Source organism: Populus trichocarpa, chromosome 17 (genome assembly GCF_000002775.5).
Source record: "Populus trichocarpa isolate Nisqually-1 chromosome 17, P.trichocarpa_v4.1, whole genome shotgun sequence".
Classification (NCBI taxonomy): Eukaryota; Viridiplantae; Streptophyta; class Magnoliopsida; order Malpighiales; family Salicaceae; genus Populus; species Populus trichocarpa.
Window position 1 is genome coordinate 11,940,021 of NC_037301.2, and position 21,235 is coordinate 11,961,255.

At 32.3% G+C, this 21,235-nt stretch overlaps 3 protein-coding genes across 8 annotated transcripts; 1 reads left to right on the forward strand and 2 right to left on the reverse strand.

The window, feature by feature from the left end:
• Positions 1-3,118: 3,118 nt before the first annotated feature.
• LOC18107405 (transmembrane ascorbate ferrireductase 2) lies at positions 3,119-4,904 on the forward strand. Its single transcript, XM_006373401.3, has 4 exons — positions 3,119-3,543; positions 3,642-3,690; positions 4,117-4,316; positions 4,416-4,904. The coding sequence occupies exons 1-4, from the start codon at positions 3,397-3,399 to the stop codon at positions 4,719-4,721; spliced, it is 702 nt and encodes a 233-aa protein (XP_006373463.2). The 5' UTR covers positions 3,119-3,396; the 3' UTR covers positions 4,722-4,904.
• Positions 4,905-6,148: 1,244 nt separating this feature from the next.
• Positions 6,149-10,586, reverse strand: LOC18107404 (uncharacterized). Of its 6 annotated transcripts, none has more exons than XR_008057773.1 (8): positions 9,938-10,583; positions 9,573-9,707; positions 8,863-9,221; positions 7,243-7,987; positions 7,051-7,147; positions 6,916-6,970; positions 6,453-6,596; positions 6,149-6,346 (listed from the first exon to the last, which is right to left on the reverse strand). XR_008057773.1 is itself a non-coding variant. In XM_006373400.3 (7 exons), the coding sequence occupies exons 1-7, from the start codon at positions 10,386-10,388 to the stop codon at positions 6,534-6,536; spliced, it is 1,905 nt and encodes a 634-aa protein (XP_006373462.1). In that variant the 5' UTR covers positions 10,389-10,583; the 3' UTR covers positions 6,149-6,533. The 6 variants fall into 6 exon arrangements, 3 of the variants coding, with proteins under 3 accessions (XP_006373462.1, XP_024444894.1, XP_024444895.1); XR_002978772.2 differs by having other exon boundaries at positions 9,929-10,582; XR_002978773.2 differs by lacking the exon at positions 6,916-6,970 and having other exon boundaries at positions 9,929-10,586.
• A 4,303-nt stretch (positions 10,587-14,889) lies between these two features.
• Positions 14,890-16,939, reverse strand: LOC18107403 (cyclin-B1-2). The gene is made up of 4 exons (XM_006373399.3): positions 16,747-16,939; positions 16,461-16,561; positions 15,730-15,827; positions 14,890-15,183 (listed from the first exon to the last, which is right to left on the reverse strand). Exons 1-4 carry the CDS (start codon positions 16,867-16,869, stop codon positions 15,083-15,085), a joined length of 423 nt encoding a protein of 140 aa, XP_006373461.1. The 5' UTR covers positions 16,870-16,939; the 3' UTR covers positions 14,890-15,082.
• Between the last annotated feature and the right edge of the window lie 4,296 nt (positions 16,940-21,235).

Sequence of the window (21,235 nt, forward strand, 5' to 3'; positions counted from 1 at the left end):
CCCTCATTGCATTAAAATTCTTCTGCCATGAACATGATTTCTGTTCTCTTGGAAACATAGGAAGTGAAACTTCAAGTCTTCAGTTTATTCTCAAACTTGACAAGTAATTAAGATCCATAAGCATAGTTTTAAGACCTTGGAACAAAATTCTTCACAATATTAATCAATACGTTGCGAGGCATGAATTATTAGACGAGGAATTAACTATGAACATTTAAGTATTATGTTTTAAATTGTTATGAAAAACTAAAATACAAGATCATGAACATAAATTAACACGTCTGTATAATCCTTGAGAATGAATTTTGAAGAATTAACTCTAACTTTGATGATGCTACAAAAACACATCACATGAAGAAGTCACTATGAACATCGATTGAGGAAAATAATCATGTAAGCTATCAACCTTTTTATGCATTCATTCACACAATTCATTTGCATTTTTTCAGAAACATGATGGCTATATTTAAAAAAAATACAAAAATTATCTAATAAATAAACATTGATTGTTTGCTACTCTATAATGAATAAATATTTCACGTCATAGTTATAAAAATTGATTTGAAAATCGACCTGAAGCTCGGATTATATATACAGGTGAGGGGTTGAACATGGGTTAACACAGTAGAGATATCAAAAACTTCCTTGTATTATTCTGTACAATCAGGATACGCATATATACAAGAGTTCCTCTACTATTTATGAAATTAGTTAAAAAAAGGAACAAATTAAATAGGCTAATTTAGGAAGTTTGCTCTACTAACAATTAGCCTAATAATCTTCCTCTTGTTAAGAGAAATGACAGACTCCCTCTCTCAAGTTGATGCATAGATATTATTGATTGATGCCCAACTGTTGAGAGATTCAGAAAAAACTTTCTTGGATACTGTATATATTAAAATATTTGTAGCTGAGCTTCAGACTTAACAAAAGGTAGAGTCACAATCTTGGTGTCTATTTTTTAAAGTGACAGTCCAATTCATCGTGATATGTGCGATCATGTTGAATTGAATTATTGACAATTTCCCTTGCAATTTTACTGTCACAATAAAAATTCATAGTTCCCGAAGATGGATAACCTATTTCAGAAAGAAACAACCGTAACCACAGTAACTCACAAATTCCATGAGTCATACCACAATACTCAGCTTCAATCGAAGACCTTGCTATAACATTCTACTTTTTTACTTCGCCAAATAACAAGATTTCCTCCTCTAGATGTAGATTGAAGATCAGAAGAAGAACCTGTCCAATCAGCATCTATATATCCTTCAACATCCATAAGTCCATGTTTACGAAACATGAGTCCTTAGCTAGAGGTTGATTTGAGATAACTCAAAATCATCTTGACTGTTTTCATATGCTCTTTACTTGAAGAGTGCATAAAATGACTTACCAATCCAACATCATAGGCAATGCTAGATCGAGTACAAGATAAATGAATAAACTTTCCAAGTAACCTTTGATACCTATCTTTATTGGTTGGTATTCGATTAGGGCACACTGGATGATTCTTTTTTTTTTTTTAGTTTAACATGGGTGTCCGGATCAGCTTGCGTACATCTCGACTAATCCCACGGGCCCTGAAGTTAACGACCATGTAAGCCTCCAGTGGCCATCATATGAGCAACCATAGGGCTCGAACCTGAGACCACAGAAGGAGCAAATCTCTTGGTCCCAAGCTTTTACTACTGGGCCACCACCTAGATGGTTCACACTGGATGATTCTTTATTGGTTAGTATTCGATTAGGGCACACTGGATGATTCTTTTTTTTTTTTTAGTTTAACATGGGTGTCCGGATCAGCTTACGTACATCTCGACTAATCCCACGGGCCCTGAAGTTAACGACCATGTAAGCCTCCAGTGGCCATCATATGAGCAACCACAGGGCTCGAACCTGAGACCACAGAAGGAGCAAATCTCTTGGTCCCAAGCTTTTATTACTGGGTCACCACCTAGATGGTTCACACTGGATGATTCTTTTTTTTTTTTTAGTTTAACATGGGTGTCCGGACCAGTTTGCGCGCACCTCAACTAATCCCACGGGCCCTGAAGTTAACGATCATGTAAGCCTCCAGTGGCCATCATATGAGCAACCATAGGGCTCGAACCTGAGACCACAGAGAAAGCAAACATCTTGATCCCAAACTCTTACCACTGAACCACCACCTAGATGGTTCACTGGATGATTCTTAACAATAGGTGTAGTGGATGACTTACAATCTAATATATCAGTTTCAGCTAACAAATCAAGTGTATATTTCTGTTGAGAAAGGAAGGTTCCTTTAGCAAATGAGCAACTTTAATTTCCAGAGAATACTTGAGACTTCCCGACACCTTCATCTCAAATTTGAATATTTGATTTTTTCTTTTCTGTCTCCTCGGGATCATTTCTTGTAAAAATCATATCATTAACATAAATAATAACATGATCACCTTGTCATTTGATAAATAAGGTGTGATCTGAGTTACTTTGATTATATCTAAACCGTTTCATGATAATAGTAAATCGTCTAAATCAAGATCTAAATAACTGTTTTAATCCATATAATATCTTCTGTAGTTGAAAAACATTACCACCACTATCATTAGGCTCATAACCCAAAGGAAAAACCATATGAACTCTTTCCTCTAAGTTATCATATAAAAAAGCATTTTTAACGTTATCGAATTGTTTTAGCGGCCAATTGACAACTAGTTTTTTTAATTAATATTCCAATATTAGTGTTTTTCATAAAAGAAAACTTATGTAACCTGAAAAACCTTCTACAAACATTTAATTATTTCAATAAAAAAATCACATACAATTAATCTACTGATTTTATAATTCATTCCCAATTCTCGTTAAATTTTATATATATATATATATATATAATGTTTTAATCACACCTTCAATTCTCTAATAAATTTCATCGACGTATACTTAATTTATTAATCACATTAAAATCTTCAATGACCAGAAAAAAATATCATTTCATTCTGTTAAAATAAATAACCATAATATTTATGTCCTCCATTTTTATTATATAGAAAGTTATCCAAGAAATTAATAAAAGTAAAGGAAACCCAGCATGGCGCTGACGTGGTAGTCAGCTGTAAAACCTTAAAAAAAAGTGAGTTGGAATTTCTCTTCTTCCAAGAAGTCCTTCCTCTGTCTCTTAGACAAGAAGTAACTAGTGTTAGATTTTGTCTTTGGGAGTCTAGACATAAACAAAGGCAACCGATCAAAGAAAGGAAGGCATAGATCCAAAAGCCAAACTCTTTAATAAAGCCAACCCCTTTTTTGCTCTACATTTTCTCCTTATATTTGCAGTTATTTTTTCTCCCCATCTTTGCAGTTATTATTATTTATTTTTTAAAAGAAGAAGAAGAAGAAGAAGAAGAAGAAAGAAAAATGGCAGTTCCAGTGATTAAATTCCCAACCTTGATGAGGTTGATTAGGTTAATGGGGGTGTTAGTAACTGCTTTAGTGTTGACATGGACTGTTCATTACAGAGGAGGACTAGCTCTTGTCTCTGCTAACAAAGATCTCATCTTCAATGTAAGAACTCCAACTCTCCCTCTCATTGATGCTGTGATTTCAAAATCTGGGCTTGGATGATTGGTGGACTTAATGCAGTTTCTGTGTCCCATTTGTAGGCACACCCTGTTTTAATGGTGATTGGGCTTGTACTCGTGAATGGTGAAGGTAACTATCTCTTTTCAGCTCTTTTGGCATTACTGGTGTGTGAATTCATTTGTGCTGGGGAGGAGATGATTGATCAAGAGAATGTAGATCTAGTATCCTTTTCATTTCTGGATATAGACAAGAGAACTCTCTCCAAGTGTTCTTCTAATTGTGAATCTAACAGATAAGATAATTAAATGTTCCAAGGACAAGCGATGGTGTAAAACATAGATTGTAGGCCATGTTTATTTGAGCAGAAACGTGTCAATGATTATAAGATGAACGATTTTGTCTTGTCCTGGAGAAGGTGAAGAGAGAAAACTATGACTTAAATTTGGCATGTTAGGAACTTCTCATGTTTTGTTATCTTAAATTTGAACTGACTCTTTTTTTTTTTTTGGTGTTTTCTGATTTTGTGTTTCAAATGCTTGTTACGGACTCGTGCAGCCATGCTAGCCTACAAAACGGTGCCAGGAACAAAAAGCTTCAAAAAATTAGTTCATCTGACACTACAATTCCTCGCATTTTGTTTAAGCTTGATTGGCTTTTGGGCTGCTTTGAAATTCCACAATGACAAAGGCATTGACAATTTTTACAGCCTGCATTCTTGGCTGGGACTAGCTTGCCTTTTCCTCTTCAGCATCCAGGTCTTCACTTTTCCTTTTCACTCCCCTTCTTGATTGCCCACATGCACTACTACGCTTCTTGAAGTTAATGAACTACTCATGATCGTTTCTTCATTCCAGTGGGCTTCTGGGTTTGTAACCTTTTGGTATCCAGGAGGTTCAAGAAACAGCAGGGCCACCTTGCTTCCATGGCATGTGTTCTCTGGGGTTTATATTTATGCCCTATCTGTTGCCACTGCTACTACTGGTATCTTAGAAAAAGTCACTTTCCTCCAAACCAACAACGTGATATCACGCTACTCCACTGAAGCTTTGCTGGTGAACTCATTGGGTATCTTGATGATTGTTCTGGGTGGTTTCGTTGTTCTTGCATCAGTTTCTTCTCTGAATAGCAAAGGCGACATCCCTAGAAATGCAACAGAGTAGGCACAACATGTACATTTCTACATCTGATGATTGATTAAGTGGTGTATTCTTATTGCATATGAGTCACAGGTTTATGATTTATTGTTAAAAGATCAATGTACCACAAAAAAAATTCGCTTGGAGTTCTATTTGTTTGTATGTTGAACATTGAGAAAGAAATTCTGAACTTGGTATTTTAGCAAAGGTTGAGCAGAGTGTTTTCTTTAAGGCTGCAACTATAATGTTGGTGTTTAAAGGAAGAATCATAATTTTCTTTCTGAAACCCTAAAACCAATAATTCCGGCACCTTGGTAAGGTGGAGCTTCTTGATCAAAATGTAACTATTGCTTGCACATTTTCTGTAAGATCTCGTTATATATGCCATTGTCCATGGAGGTCAATGAACTTGTTCATGATCTTGAGCAAGGAGAGGATCTAGGTTAATGGCAAAACAGTTGGCTTTCCCAGCTTGAAATTTCTTGACTATAGTTTAACTGGATTAAAGATTTTCCAAAACCACCTATTATGGAATAGATGAATGAAATTCTTTAAGAGGTACATGAAAATGACACGAATGGAGTGTCATATTGAGGAAACATAAAATTCATAGCTCCTTTTGATGACTATTACAGGCTAAATATACTGTTATCAATTTGTGAAAAGCTTTATCTATTGTCAATTGATAGATTAGGGACTACTTTGACATCTTGGTGAAAATAGTGAGTTTAACCATGATTCGACTGTGTGTGTGTGTGTGTGTTGTGTTTAGACTCGGAAGATAACATGGCCTCTACTTAAAAATTAAATAGTTGTTGATGTTGTATGCATTAGCCCTGAAAATGAATGCTGTATTAATAAAAGCTGGTGAATGTTTGATCACCGATTAAAAAACAAAGCAGTAAATACTCAGTTAATCTCGTACTAAAAGTTTTGAAAAAACATTAACAATACTATCTATATATATAGAGTTCAAGGATATATATACTAAAAGTTTTAAAATTATTTGGCGAAACAAATAGATTTGATATATATAGTAATAAGACCATTATTATTTAAAAAGTTAAATAGTTTTGTTATATAAAAATAAAAACTAATAGATAATTGTGGAAACATATCCAGCTTTTACGAGAATCTACATAATCCCTTTATTTTAAAAGTTAAAGCTTTTAAGTAATAAATTCTTAAAAAAAAAATCAAGATAAGAAACAGAAGCTTTGATTATACCAAATATTTGTTTCCTGACAAAAGTTAATGCACAGATGACTTTCAGCAGTGCCAACCATGGAATGGAATAATAACCTCATAGTACAGTCTACTTTTAGAGTAGGTCTAAAAAAGGCATAAATTTTCCATCTAATTCGTGCAAATATTCCTTCATGTAATGTACATGTAGTCAAGTTGCACCAGCTGCTTGTATCACATGAAAAAGGCACGAAGAAAAATAGAAAGAAAGACAAACAGATGAATGGTTTTCTTTTCAAGTCAGAAATTCAAATACAATTCAAGGTGTAAGCTTCTGGCAACAAAATTGTCATCTGCTGAAAAATATTTGTTTGACATCCCAAAAGGGATACATCTCTGTCACAAGTTCACAACATACATGAGTACGCACGGCTAAAGCTGCCCGGAGAGGCAAGAATTGCACTCTACACAGTCAGGAAATAAGAAACAAAAATGTCAAAAACTCAGCATCATTCCGCAATTGAGACCAAGAGAAAGAAAAGAAACCAATTGATTAGCAGTTTTACTAGCCTTATTGCTCCAGTTGTGTTGTCTGGGAAGGCGGATATCGGCAAAAATTTTGAGGAACCTGGATGATATATCTGCATGCATCTATATCCACAAGTGTTCTCTTTGATAATCTCTTACTATGACAGGCACACTCGTAGGTGGAACCTGAAAGCACCAAATAATACAAGTCAATAGTAGCTTCTATTAACAGATGAAAAAAACAATTGAATATTAAATAAATAAAGTTAAGATTGAAATAGCAGGTGCTTCCTCTCATTTCCTCTCATTCCCATCAGTCTCAGGTCCAAGGACACCAGATAGATCACCTAGCTTGGAAGTTGGGAGGTTTCAAGCAGACGTGTATTGATGTGTAAAATGCACATGTATCAAATTTCAATTGGAATAATGCTCTAAATACAGACAAGTGGAACCACCATTAACTTTCATAATAGCATAAAAATTAGCTCGAAATCAGACAACCTACCATGCCATAATCAGTGATTATCATTGAAATGTAATCTGAAGGTGTTGCATCATAACTGTCCGGCATGTAAGATCCAAGGTCAGGTTCAGAAAACCAAAATATTTCATAAGACCAATTAGTATCAAAAGAACTTACATCAAATTCAGAAGCTGGAGATTTTCACTATCAGTCGATCCATCAAGGAGGTTGATATCCTCTCTTCCACGAACTTTTGAAATCACATCTGGATCACCTGCAAGAAACAGACAGGTATTGGAGATATTAAGCATGCAGTTAAAAGTCAGTCATTGATTGTATGAAGCACCTCCTATAGCCAGAAATGCATACCCAGCTCATTAGAACATAATGAGTCAAGCTGTACCCTTTCATGAAATTTATATGCTTCACAACAAACTAATACTGGTACACGGAATGCATGAGCAACCATAGCAACACAAGCAGTCCCAACTCTCGAGTAAACTGTTCCGTTGGACAGGACTGACGATGCACCCAGAAAAACTCGAGTGACTTCATGCATGATATAAGAAATGGCATTTACATGAGTGTATGTACAGTCGATTCCCTTTCCAACCAACCTATGAAGCAATAGTTGCCCTTCAAGCTTTGGACGAGAATCCACTACCACAACACGGAACTGTTTGCCAAGTTCATGAGCATGCAATAGTACCATTTCAACTGCAGAAGGCGATCCATATGTAAGTAGAACATCACCATCACTGATCTTTGTAACAGCATGCTTGACTATCACCTTGTCTGCAAGTATGATCTTCTCATTTATGAATCTATCGATGTCTGAATGAAGAGTTGCTTTTACTTCCGCTTCAGACAAAGTCAAAGGTAACTTGGCAATTCGATTCTTTAGAAACCTGATTGCATTCCCCATGCTGATTGAAAGGGGGCGGCACTCGATAAGAAAAGAAAGGTAACTACCTATTTTTGCTGTTAAGTCTCGAGCAAGAGTTTTTTCAGAGGGTGTTGAGTAGTCTTTAATGGCCTCTTGGAATGCTTGAAGCATTGCAATGCAGCGAGCATTGCCACCACATACGTCTCCTGACAAATACTGTAATCCAACCTGCCAACAAGAAGAAAAGCTCAACAATTGGACAGCAAAACCAGAATACCTGATCCCTTATATAATGAACTTCAGCAAAAGTCCAAATAACCGATGCAGGAAAGCTTTAATTTGGGCTTAAGAGTTACTCTACCATCAATATAGGTGGATAGTGATTGGGAGGTTTAGGGATTCATAATAAGGGAGATTAGGTTTTGAAACTGGGTGCTTAAGAGGTAGAAAAGGAGCAGGAAAGGTGATCTGAGTCTGCTGGAACTACATTTTAACCTTAAAAGCCTCAGTAATTCCTTAAGAGAAAGGGAAAACTTTGATGTAATCCCACCAGTAAGAACTTCGCAAAATTGAAAAAAAATATTATTCTCAAAATAACTATGTTTAGAAGCAAGTACAATGTTGGAAAGTATAGAGTCAAAAGAAATCCCAATCTAGGAAGGAAAACTAGATGCCACAAGGAAAAGTAAAGAGTACTCTTAAATCATTAAGAACAAACCCTCCTAATTAATCATTCTAATATCAAACAAAACAAAAACCACTAATAACCTTAATTTCCAACAAGCATATTACTGCAAAATTGCAGAAATACCCCTACTAAAGGTTCAACAATAACTGTCATATACTCTCATGAACATCTAGCTGAAAGTTGCGTTCATTGATTAACTTCTACATAGAATCACAATGTGGACTAGATCATGGTTAGCAGGTACCATACAAAAGAACAAAACACCAAAACAAGAAACAACACTGTGTAGACTTGAACTGTATCTAAAACTATATTCCAGTTCACATAGTTACCTAGGATTGTTTAATTCATTCAATGTATGATAACCAGAAGATATGTCCACCAAAGGTGCAAACTAACAACTTCAAAAGAATACCTTGTAGACAGCTGGGTGCATTGGGTCAAGCTCAAAGAATTTGGACTCAAGTTCAGTAAGCTGAGTTCGACGTTCATATTGAGGTAAATGCCTGAACAACTCAACTCTATTCCTAGCTTCTGTTTGCTTTACCACAGCACGCCTCTTTGCCTTTTCCACCCGACTCTTGTCATCATATTGCATACGTGGTTGGGGGACTTCCTTCTTTCTATCCTTTTCGGGTGGCCTATCACCTCCCTTCTTCTCCGAAACTGCAACTGTAGCACTATCATTCTTCTGTGAAGGCGGCTTCACAGATTTAGCTGACTTCGCAGAAGCTGCAGCCCCAGATGCAGCAGCAGGTGTCTTACCACCTTCAGCTAATAACACGTGATAGAAACCATAATTAATGATAGGATTGTTATAAAAAAGCCTTAGACCAGCTTTACTAGACAAAAGAAAACTGATGGCCATAATCAAATTAAACATCAAAGGCATAGTTGCATTTATTCCATGAGTAATTTGTTTGCATAAAAACCAACCAAACAAGGGACAAGTGACTCCATGTGCTCATAACCAAGACAAAAAATAATGTAATTAAGACATCTGAGCACACAAAATAGCAATTAAACATAACTAATTACAGGCACCATCACTAAAGCAAAATTTAGCATTGAAAAAAAAGGGACAAACTTTGATGTTTTAAAAGAAAATGAAACGGCTGTATTCACCTTTGGCAGCGGCTTTCGCAGCTCGTTGAGCTTCTTGAAGTGCACGCCTCTCTGCTTTTGTAGTTTTCTCTTTCAATGACTTCGAACGTGAAGATTGATCATTTTGCATTTCCACCGCCACCCCGCCACCCTTCTCTGCAATCACACATATTTTTACACTCCTTTCCATGCAGACTTAAATCACCATGAATTTTTTTTTTTTAAATCCCCTAAAAAGAATCCATGCATTACTTCAAGTCTTCAACTATACAAAATAACACATTACCAAACATCTAAAATTATTTATTAAGTTAAACAATCAGCTTAAAATAGTTAATAATTGAATATGATAATTAACATAAATTAAAAAGGAATACCAGAAATACCAATAGGTAAATTGTTAACAACCGAGACCGTAGTCAATCCACTCGCGGGAACACTACTCGCCGCTGATTTAACCGCCGCAATATCAAACCCTAACCCTCCCGGCAAGCTACTCGAAGCAGCAGCAACACCCCTCCGCATCATCGCCGACGCCACATCATCGGATAAAGAGGAGGCGGTGGGAGAAACAGGAGGGGGGAAGAATTCAGCGGAGTCACGGCGGAGAGGAGAGAGAGTGGCGGAGGAATGGCGAGGAGGAGGGATCATGACAGGAGAGAGAGAGTTTCCGGCCGAAGGAGGGGAGCTGTCGACGATAGAAGGAGGAGAAGTGGGGAAGGAGGAGATTGGGTGGTCGGGTGGACCCCATAGAGAACGGTCTGGTGGGTCAGTAAAAAACCCGACTTTACGGACCTTCGGGTCGCTTACGGTTCTTGGGGCTCGCCGAGGGTCCATAATGTTGGAGAGAGCGAGGGAGGGAGGGAGGGAGGGAGGGAAACTAGGGATTCATAATTAAAATGGGGAGTTCGGATTTTGTTGTTGGAGAGAGAGGAGAAAAATTTGGGGATTTTTATTACAGTGATACAGTTGCGACGCCGAAAGCAGTACACTCAAAACGCTGTCGTTTCTCTGCATTTCTCATTCTTCTTGCTGTCAAGACGACCATCGATTTGACTGTTGATATGAACAGTTAACTGTATTAATATATTTTTTTAATTGTTTAATAACATAGTGATTAATTGCATCAGCAAGTAATTCTTTCCCACTCTGCAGAAACTTGCAGAAATTGTGTCATATCCTAGAACTTCAATATTATGAAAATTTTATGGCTCTGACGACTTTTGGAACGCGTTGCTTAAAATTTTTTTAAAAAAAGTTTGTTAAAAATTATATTTTGATATATATATATATTTTTGATTATTTTGATGTCATAATTTTAAAAATAATTTTTAAAAAATAAAAAAATATTTTTTTAATATATTTTGATATAAAAAATATTTTAAAAAATAATTGCAACTACTAGACTCACCATTAAAATTGAATATTTTTTTTCATATCTATTAATTGATGGAGCAATTAAACTTTCCCTCACAACTTTACTAGTGTTAATTAAATTATGGAATCTATCTTTTTATATCTTTCATCATTAATTCTTAAATACTTTTTTATATAAAAAAAACATTTTATTCCCTTTCTCAACAAACTCTTTCATTTATATAAAAGCATATAATAACTAATCATTAAAAATTATTAGATTATGATACCAATTAATATAAATAGAAATATAAGTAAAAAAAACAAACTAAAAAGATAAAATTGAAGTCGAATAGGGTTGTCAAACATAATCCTAATTCATAATTTAATTACTGAATATTTCTCTTCAAATAGTCTATCTTTTTAAGGTATTCATAATTCCTTAAATTAACCTAAAAAACTAACTTAAACAAAATAGAAAACTTGAAAAATAAAGAAATAATAATAAAATCTCTAAACAAGTTAGAAAAAATAAAAGTATTAAGCATATTATTTAATATATGAAACTAAATAAGAAAAATAATTTTCCTCCTGCATCAAAAGTCAGTTTACATATCTTTTTTTTAACAATAAATAAAACCTTTATCTGAGCAATATAAATTATGGAGCACATTTTAATTGTGTTATTTTTGTCATATGTTTTGAGCTTCTTCTTCTTTTTGTATAGTTGTTTATGTTCAACATATGGATACAATTTGTCTTACAAAATCATTCATATCATATGAGTTTCAATTTGTCTTAAAAGTGTTATGTTATATATAAGGGTAAATTCATCTATTTTATTTTATTTAAAATTTTAAGTTAACCTATGATATAATGTAAAGTGTAATTTTCAAAGGAATTGAGGTAAAGTAAAAAAAAAAAAAACTAAATAAGAGGGGTTTTTATGTAACTATCCTTTTTTATTAAATAATAAAGAATATTCTCTTGAATCCCTCCAATGTAAATCAAAACTAAATCTTTTTTCAATGATCTTAATAATACACCTTTTACATTGAAATTAAAAAATAATCATTTTTTTTAGTAATAGTTTGATCTTTAATGCAGATCTTTTTTATCACACCCCAACCCCTAAAAGTTTTTTCTTAATACATTTTATAAATAATATGAATTTTCAAAAATATGGGTCTCACCATGATTTATGACGATTTCATTTGAACCCATATATATTCAAATTAATTCGAATAAGTTTGATAATTATTGGATAGTTATTATTTGGGTTCGGTTAAAATAAATATAAAAGGACAAAGTCGAGTATTGAGTGAATGGATATTGCTCAACATGATTGGAAGTATGAATTGAGTTTTACTTGTGTATTACATTTATATTTATGTCTATAAAGTTGATGAAAACTACTTTCTTATTAACAAAAATCTATATGAGCTTAGGTTTGCATTGTGGAGGCTTTTATATTTCATTATGGATTCGCACAGTGAAAAGATAATTTTTTCTCTTCGCAATGATAACCATATTCCTATCATTAAATATATTAGATCTATGCTTGGATAATTGGTACTCAAAACCCGATCAACTCGGGTTTGGGTCTAAAATCTATATTCGTTAGATGATGAGTCAAATATAGATATTAGTTTTAAGTTTTTATATATATATATAACCAAAACCCAACTATGGATATTAACCATCATTCTTCATTGGTATATGTTTTCAGGAAAATGATATGAATGAAAAAGTCTATTGATCATATTATTAAAATTAAAATTATTAAAATATAATTATGTTAGGAAAACACTGTAGACTAAGACATAGTTCAATATGGATTTGCACATGTTTTTCCTCTCTTTTTTTTGGTCCTTGAATACTTTTTATTCTAGTCATTGAGTTGGTATTTTTTTTTAATTTCATGATTTGGCATTGCATTGACTAAGAATGGATCTTGATAATTTATTTTGATTAGTTTGCTACAAGGTTTTCATGGAATAAAAAACATGTCTCAAGATTAAGTTAGTGTTCTATTTGCAAAATATAATTCAATTTAATTGCTTAAAATAAATTGAGACTTCGGTGATCAAGTTTAAAACTAAAACAAAAAATGAGCCCTATTTCTTAATTTTTACTATTCATGAGACACAGATTTTAAAATTTTGGTCCTCAAAGTTTTTTTTGTTTTTCAGTTTTAAAATTTTTTTATTGAGGTTTTGACATTTCAAACCTCCATTTTTTTTTTTGCGTTTCAATCCTTGATTTTTTATGAGGAGAGAGATAATTGCTGGAAAATGATAGAGGAGAGAGAAAGTTGTTAGTTGTCCACATTATAGCAACAAAAAATATTGATCTTGATGTTAATTGGTTCTGTTTGATAAGAGCAATTTATTTAGATGTTTTTGACCCCATATCTTGCACACACAAAAAAATCGAGGCTGGATAAAAGTTCTTGATTTGAGATTATTTTTGGTTTTTTAACCAATCAAAGATTGTCTTGAGGTTAAATATGACTTTATTGAAGTTTATAATGTTTTTCTTATGTATTTTCAGGTAAAAAGGGTTATAAAATAGGTCTTTTGGGTCCAAGAAGGCGAGACCTGACTTTTCAGCCACCTCTTCAAAGGATGGAATATAACCAGTGGATGATAAATTGTCTACAACTATAGATGATACGTCGTTTATTTTTTTTTAAAAGAAAAATGGACAGATAATGCATTGTCCACTCATTCTAAGAAAAATAAAATAAAATGGCCAAGGATACCGATCTAGCTTTTTTTTAATGAGCCAGGCGCGCCATACACCTAACTTGTTTTTTGGCCTTGTTGTTTTTTTCCTTTAATTTTAATTAAGATACATTAAAAAAATTTAATTAAAAAAATATTTGGGATATTATTCTATTAAATAGTACTTAACTTTCACTTTGTTTTTTTTATAAAATTATAGCAATTTTTTTAATATTAGCAAACGTTCTTTTTATACAGATTTTCATAATTTTGTTTTCTTAAATTTTATTTGGTGATTTTCGTATGCATCTATTTTTTTTATTTTATAATTAAATATAAAAATATATTAAAAAAACAAAGTTATTAAATTTAACTAGGTCGACTCAGGTTGTTGGTTTGACTGCTTAAATCGGGTCAATTCAAAAGTTATCATTTCAGTATTTAAAAAAGAAAAGTTAAGATAATGTTGTCTTGATTTTTTTTTAAAGTTAGACCAAGTTTTGACTAGGATGACCGGATCATGTTTGGACCTGCCAAATCAATAAAGTTATATTGCATCAACTCCTGACCTGTTTTATTTGAAATTCATGTCAGTCAAGGAGCCAAGACGAGGGTCTCCAAGTTGACTCGTTGAGCCATGCTATATATAATAACATTGTCATGCTTAAACATTGTATTATTCTTATATTTTTTAATATATTCATGTCAATATTATCATTATATGTTTTTTTAGTAGAACTTGCTTTTATGATTATGTTAAAATGTTGTCTTAAAAACAAATATTCTAGTAAAAAATATATATAAAAAATAGAACACATTAATAAATTAAAAGGGTTTTAATTAGATAAATACATTATTTATATTTATTTTATTTTAAATAGTCTATTTTATTTTATATTTGTTCTAGTTGCTTTTGATTTTTATTAAATAAAGAATATATATAAAAGTTATGTTCTCTTGCAAAGAAACAAATATTAATAAGAAAATGAAGAATTATAATACTAAATTATTTTTGTTTCAATAAAATTTAAATTATTAAACTTCTAAAAAAACTCCTAAAAACCTCCATAATATCAATCACATGCTAATATAATACCACACGGAGCAGGTATGAAAGCAAGGTAAGCTTCTGCTGTCGATATGATATAACAGGAGGCGAATTCTTCAAAGGATTCAAAATGGAATGCAAAGTGTTGATTTTGAAGTTTGATATTACTGGCACCAGTACTGTGGTTTTCCTTGGCAAAAACCCAATATCATACGAACATCGATACTGATAATAGATAAATTAAATGGATCCAATCATGAGGCCATTATCAAAAAATAACCGAGTTGGATGTTCATAAGTTTTAACACAGCCAAATTCATCAAAGTAGAAATTACCCCTACGTTTTAACCAAATCGTTTTGAGTGCAAATAATCAGAGGCATTGCTGAAATGCTCATCAGATCACATGAAGCTTTTGCAGGCTGGCCCTTTAGACAATCCAAGACGAACTTCCATCCCACTGTGCATGTCCACTGGACGGAAAGTTTCAGACTCACGAGGATCTGCAAGTGTCAACACAGAGGACTCATCAGTAGAAGTCACAGCAAAAACCTATGTGAGTTGCCATTTCCTCTGAAAACATATGCCAAATTTAACCAGGTACTTTACCAGGATCAAATCAGGGAGAATTTACAGAAACAAATTTGGCCCATGTTTAGAATATTTTTATCAATTATAATTTAGCCATCACACAAACTAGACTGCAAAATACCCGTACCCTATTCAAATAGCTATTCCGAACCCCAAAGTGAGTACACGATCTGTAATTAATGTACTAGAACCATAGTTATCGAAAAACAATTGAATAGTGATATGAAAGATTCATTAGCATTCATTGAAAGTTTTACCAACTGTAGAACCTTAAAATTCTATGAAAGACGGTCAACCTACCTTTGGTCATTATGAAGAAGGATAATTTATTGAAATGAAAGTTAAGTGTGAATTCAAGAAAATATAACCAGCTCTATAAAGAACAGGCAGGTTCAAAGGAATAATCCAATACTATCATACTGAAAATAACATTTTTCTGGTTAGCAAATAGTAGTTACCATTCAGATAATCCTCGAAACCAAAATCCTCCAAACTTCCTGTCAAAGCCTCTAGTCCTAGCATTGAAGATGGAATTGGTCCTTGTGGCCTCTGGAATCTGCAAAGTTCACAGATAAAGATAGTTAATGCTAAATTAGAGCATAATCTGACAATTGTAAAACTAAGTAAGATCTCACATGTTATCATTGTCTATTTGAAAAAATTAGAACCGCTATTTTGCTTCCATAAACATTAAGGCTCCCATGAAAAGCACCACCAGTAATCCATTTCACAATTACAACAACAAGCTAAAAAGACAGAATCGCACACTAGCGAATCCACAACCACCTACAACAACAACACCACCAAAGAAGCACAAGAAATCCAATAATTCTCATATACACCTGCATAACTCAACCACATTCACCCTAACACAACTAAAAACCTAGAGCAATGTTAATCAAGATCCGCACTATTTCAAGTTTTATGGCCTTCCATTCATAATCTAAAGTCCAAAGCTCCTCTAAACAACGCACTTGAGCAAAATTTCCCCAATCTGCAACTAAAACACGATCTTAGTGCACTTTTCTGATTAAAAAGAAAAGCCAAGGATACAATTATTTAAACCAAAATTCACAACGAAACAAAAGCCCTTCTTTTAACCATATATAGTATATTAAAAAAACCAATAATCAGTCATCAACAACAGGTTATTTTTTCACCACAAAGTAAATCAGCCAAAAACACATACCTAGAAAGCATCTGCCTTTCGATGCCCATCTGAACGGGAAAGGCTGCTCCATAAACGTTCGCAAGTGTTATTCTCTTCATATGCTCTTGATTTCTCTCCACCTAAAAAAACCCAAAATTATCACCTTGTTAAGCAAAGAAACCAACTTTAATTTCAACAATCTATTTCAGACAAAACCCTTAGACCCCATTATCATACTTATGAAAGATGATAAACAAAAGGGTATAAAACTAATTTTGTTTCAATTTCAAGGCATAAAAAACAAGAAACGAGAAGAAATCATTACAGAGAGCAAGGCAGATTCAAGAGGGTGAGATCCAATGATGTCGCCTCTCTTGGTATCGAGGCCGAACCGAAGAGCATCATGGATGTCTCCAATTTGATGCTCGATCATCTTTGGTGCTTCCATTCTTTCTCGTTTTCTTCGATTTGTGAGCAAGCTACAGAAGGAGAAAGTTTGGAGGCATTTTATTATAGAGTGTGCAAAAAGAAAAGGAAAAAGAAAAAGAAAAAGAAAATTTGTTGTCACGAAACGACGACGTAGACTCTATCATCTTAGGATTCTTTGGGTTCAACTGCCTTGTTAAGTAAGTCATGAATATAAATTGATAAAAAGAAAAAAATGTTATAGGAAAGACTATCCATGCATTCCAATATCCGCCTTGGAAACACGGGAGTCAATCTGTGTTTTAAAAAGAATTATATTTTTTTTATTAAAAATTAATGTTTTTTTATATTTTAAATTATTTTGATCCGCTAATCTTAAAAATAATTTTTTAAAAAATAAAAAATATCATTTTAATATATTTTAACATGAAAAACACTTTAAAAAACAACCACTATTAAATAGAAAAAACTTCAAGTTGTTTGAATACAAAATTGATATATGTGAGACAGATAAAGTCTAATGGTTTATATAATCATTTTCAAGAAAACAAGAAGAAAAGAAAATATGAGAGAAACATAAAGTCTAATGGTTTATATAATCTCATTTATTTTCAAGAGAATAAAAAATATATAAGATTTCAAAGTATTTAAAGAAATAAAGCAAAGGGAGAGAAGTGTGCACCGAGAGAAGAATAAAAAAGTATGAATAAATTTTATTTCAATGTCTCATTGATTTCAAAGAGGCATATCTTTTAATAAAAAGTCAAAAACTTTTTAAAATATAATGTCACAAGTCAATTAATTATTAACACTCAACTATTTTCAATATATAATAGAAATAAAATAGCCGCGCTAATTTTTTACCAATATAAAAAATAATCATGTTATAGCAACGTTTTAAAAAGTAAAAAATCTAAGAATTTAATAAATTAAAAAGGTCGCACGTGTTGTGTTGTATGAGTAGTAACCCGGAAAGTAAAAAAAAATAAAACACCATAAAACAAGCTTCTCACACTTACACTCACATAATTAATTTAATTAAAAAATAAAATTCATTTTAAAAAAGCCTAATTCAAAAAAGGCTAAAAATAAAAATCCAAGTTAACTATTATTACTTTCAAAATAAAAACAAAACCCCATAAAAAGCAAATAAAAAATTTAACAAAATGTTAGTGGATGAAACTGAAAAAAAAATGAGGTTTAAAAAAAATCAAGTAAATCCATGTGAACTTTGTAAACTCGGGTTAATCTCTCAAACTCATAACCCATTAAATTGTAGACCTAGATTCAACTAAGAAGCTCAACACCCACTCAATTAAATGATGGAGGATAAAATCAATAAATTTAATTAAATTTAATTAAAAAAATTACTTTTTTAAAAAAGTTAGATATAAAAAAGACCAAAAATAAACCTGAGGCAACATTTGTTATTTTAAAAAGACAGATAAATTTCATAAAAAAAATACTGAAGGATAAAATTAGAAAAAAACACAAAAAAAAAAAAAACAAGCATGAATGAACTTGTAAACCCAAATTAAACTTTTAAATTTGCAAATCGTTAAATTTTCAACTTGAGCTCAACACTTGAAGACTTAAATGTTGAAGGATGAAATCAATTGACTTAATTTACTTTAAAAACAAAATTTCTTTTTAAAAAACTAAATCTAACAAAGACAAAGAAAACCCCGAAGCAACCTGTGTTATTTTTAAAATGATTGAAAAAACTCATAGAAAACGAATTAAAAAAACAACAAAATGTTATAGGATGAAACAAAAGGAAGAGCTTAAAAAAGAGAAAAAAAAATCAAAAAGTCAAGTGAACTTCATAAATTTGGGTTAATCTTTTAAACTCATAAGTCGTAAAATTTTAGACTCATGCTCATCTATAAAGCTAAACACCCAACTAATTAAATGTTGTAAGATGAAACAATAAAAAAAAAATCAATCTAAAACAATCTTGTAAGGTAAAAAAAAATAGCAATAATCACAAAAAAAATATTATATTTGATAGGAAAAAAACTTAAGGATTAAATTGTAAAAAACAAAATTCAAAATCATCTTAAATAAAAAAGATAGTAATGAAAAGAATAAGAACTAAATTTTTTTTAAAATTTTTTTATAAATGATGAAATTGAAAAATATTAAATTTAATAAATTATTCTAAATAAAAAAATATATTCAAGATAATGAGACCAAATCTTAGGGATAATAACATGAGGGGATAAATTGATAGGGGCGCCAAGACACTTTAATCACTGCTCTAAAAGCTAGGTTTTGGCCACCGAATTAACGATACTGCATAGGTCGTCAAAAGAACTTCTAAGTCAAAGGAATTTTTTTAATTTTCAAGGGTAATCAAGTGTTTGAAATCATTGAAAATGTAAAGTATATCGTCGAGCATGTTGCCCATGAATTTCATGCAATCCGTTACTATGTTTTTATGTTTAAATAGAAATCCTCTGTATGAGTTTAAGATTACTTGTTGACGTCCTTTTTTCTATGATAAAAAAATAGTTTTTTGTTTTATTCAAACAACTCCATCATTTCCAATTTTTCTTCTTATCTGAGCAAACTCATTTTTCATCCGCGGCTAATCCTTCAAAGATCGATGCCAGCAAACTCATTTTTCAAAGTTGCATTTACTGTGTTGTTCAATGAACTGATGAAGAGGTAAAGAGAGAGAATTGGTCAAAATGAAAGCTTGATGGGAATTTGGAAAAGAAACAAGAGGATTAGGTGTCAGCAAACTAATTAGTGTACGCGTATGATTAATTTATGGTTAGTGTTTTGATAGAACTTAGAAGTAGTAAACATGAGCTTCAACTGTCATTAATTTCCTCTAAAAATATCAGCAAAAGAAATAAGCACAGAAAGTTGGTGAAATTAGCAATGAAAAACTGGAAAGCTGGCAGAGACATATGATCTTAAACAACCTTGAACTGTATAACTCGCAAATTAGTTCATATCGTTCTGGGTAAATGAAACCAGAGATATAGACCATCTTCTTGCAAGAGTTTGAAGTCTTGTATAAAGAACGTTGCATGGCTCCCACTATTTTATAGCCATTAACATCTTGATGGAAGCCAAAGCCAAACACCATATCAGGACAATTAGTTCATGTTGGAGAATTAATCATAGCACAGGGGAGGAATCAATATTGTCTTGTTGCCGGATTCCGTTAAACAACTCGTGTGTTGCCACCATAAGACAGATCACTAAGACCAGCTAAACCATTACTATAACCCATAATATTTGCTATTTAAACCATACGGCTGCATGTTTTGAAAGGCATGTCTTCATCATTGAGGCTCGGCCATGGAGCTTGAGGAGGAGAGAAAGCTTCAGTCTTGACGAGTGATGGAGGTGAGTGGTAATGCTGTTAGGCCTTGAGATTAGAAACAGCCAGTTTTTTGATACGCACTTGAATACCAGCAAATTTTTTACTCGTGATCTTGATAGAATCTCTATGAAGAGAATCTCAATTTTTTCCTCTCGAAGAGAAATAATTCAGAGCTTAGAGGAATGAAAGCAAAAATTATCATTAGGGTTTAAGGTTTTGCAAATTCATCGTTTAATCACTACCCTTATCCAATCTTATTTCAAATCCTAATCGAAGTTGATTACAAGAACTGGGAGCTCGTACATGGGCTGCCCTGAAAAGAACTCACAGGCTAGGGCCAGCATAGGACAGCTTTGCCATGATGGCCCACGACAATACCATGTCGCCACTACTTTGGTCAAATCTCTGGGTTTATTGTCTTTAAAAGAGTAAGAGATAATGATGTTATAGGAGACACTAGCTAGGTAGCCATGTTACACCATATGCTAGACCAAATCTTTTATAATATATAAAAACAAATAGAAGTGATGGTAATTATAATAATTTAATATTAAAAGTTAAAATAAAAAAATTATTTTTTAAAAAAAAATTGAGAAAAAAAACCTATTAGGCAGTAGCATGTTTAATGTTTTTTTTTCAAGGATATTTTAGTTCTTTTAACTATTTAAAAAAATAAAAATAAATTCAGTCGAGTAATGTTCTTATTATTACAAGAGTAAATTAGTAAATATAAAGAGAACTATTTACCTATTTATTTTGAAAATACCACTTGTACCTCACAAAAAATCATTTTATTTTTAAATTTGCTTTTTTTGTTCTGTTGTTATTATATATGGGAAAAACATTATTATATTATAGTAATCTATAGTGCAATGAGTCTATTTCCAGAGTGAATCATTTAACACCTTTAGTTTTTTTATTAATATTTTTTTTTATTTTGAAATAATAAAAATTCATTTTAAATTTATTTCAAAATCAGATTTATTTTTATTTTATATATCTTTCTTTGCTCATTTAACCAAATACTTTTTTCTTTATCAATAATTTT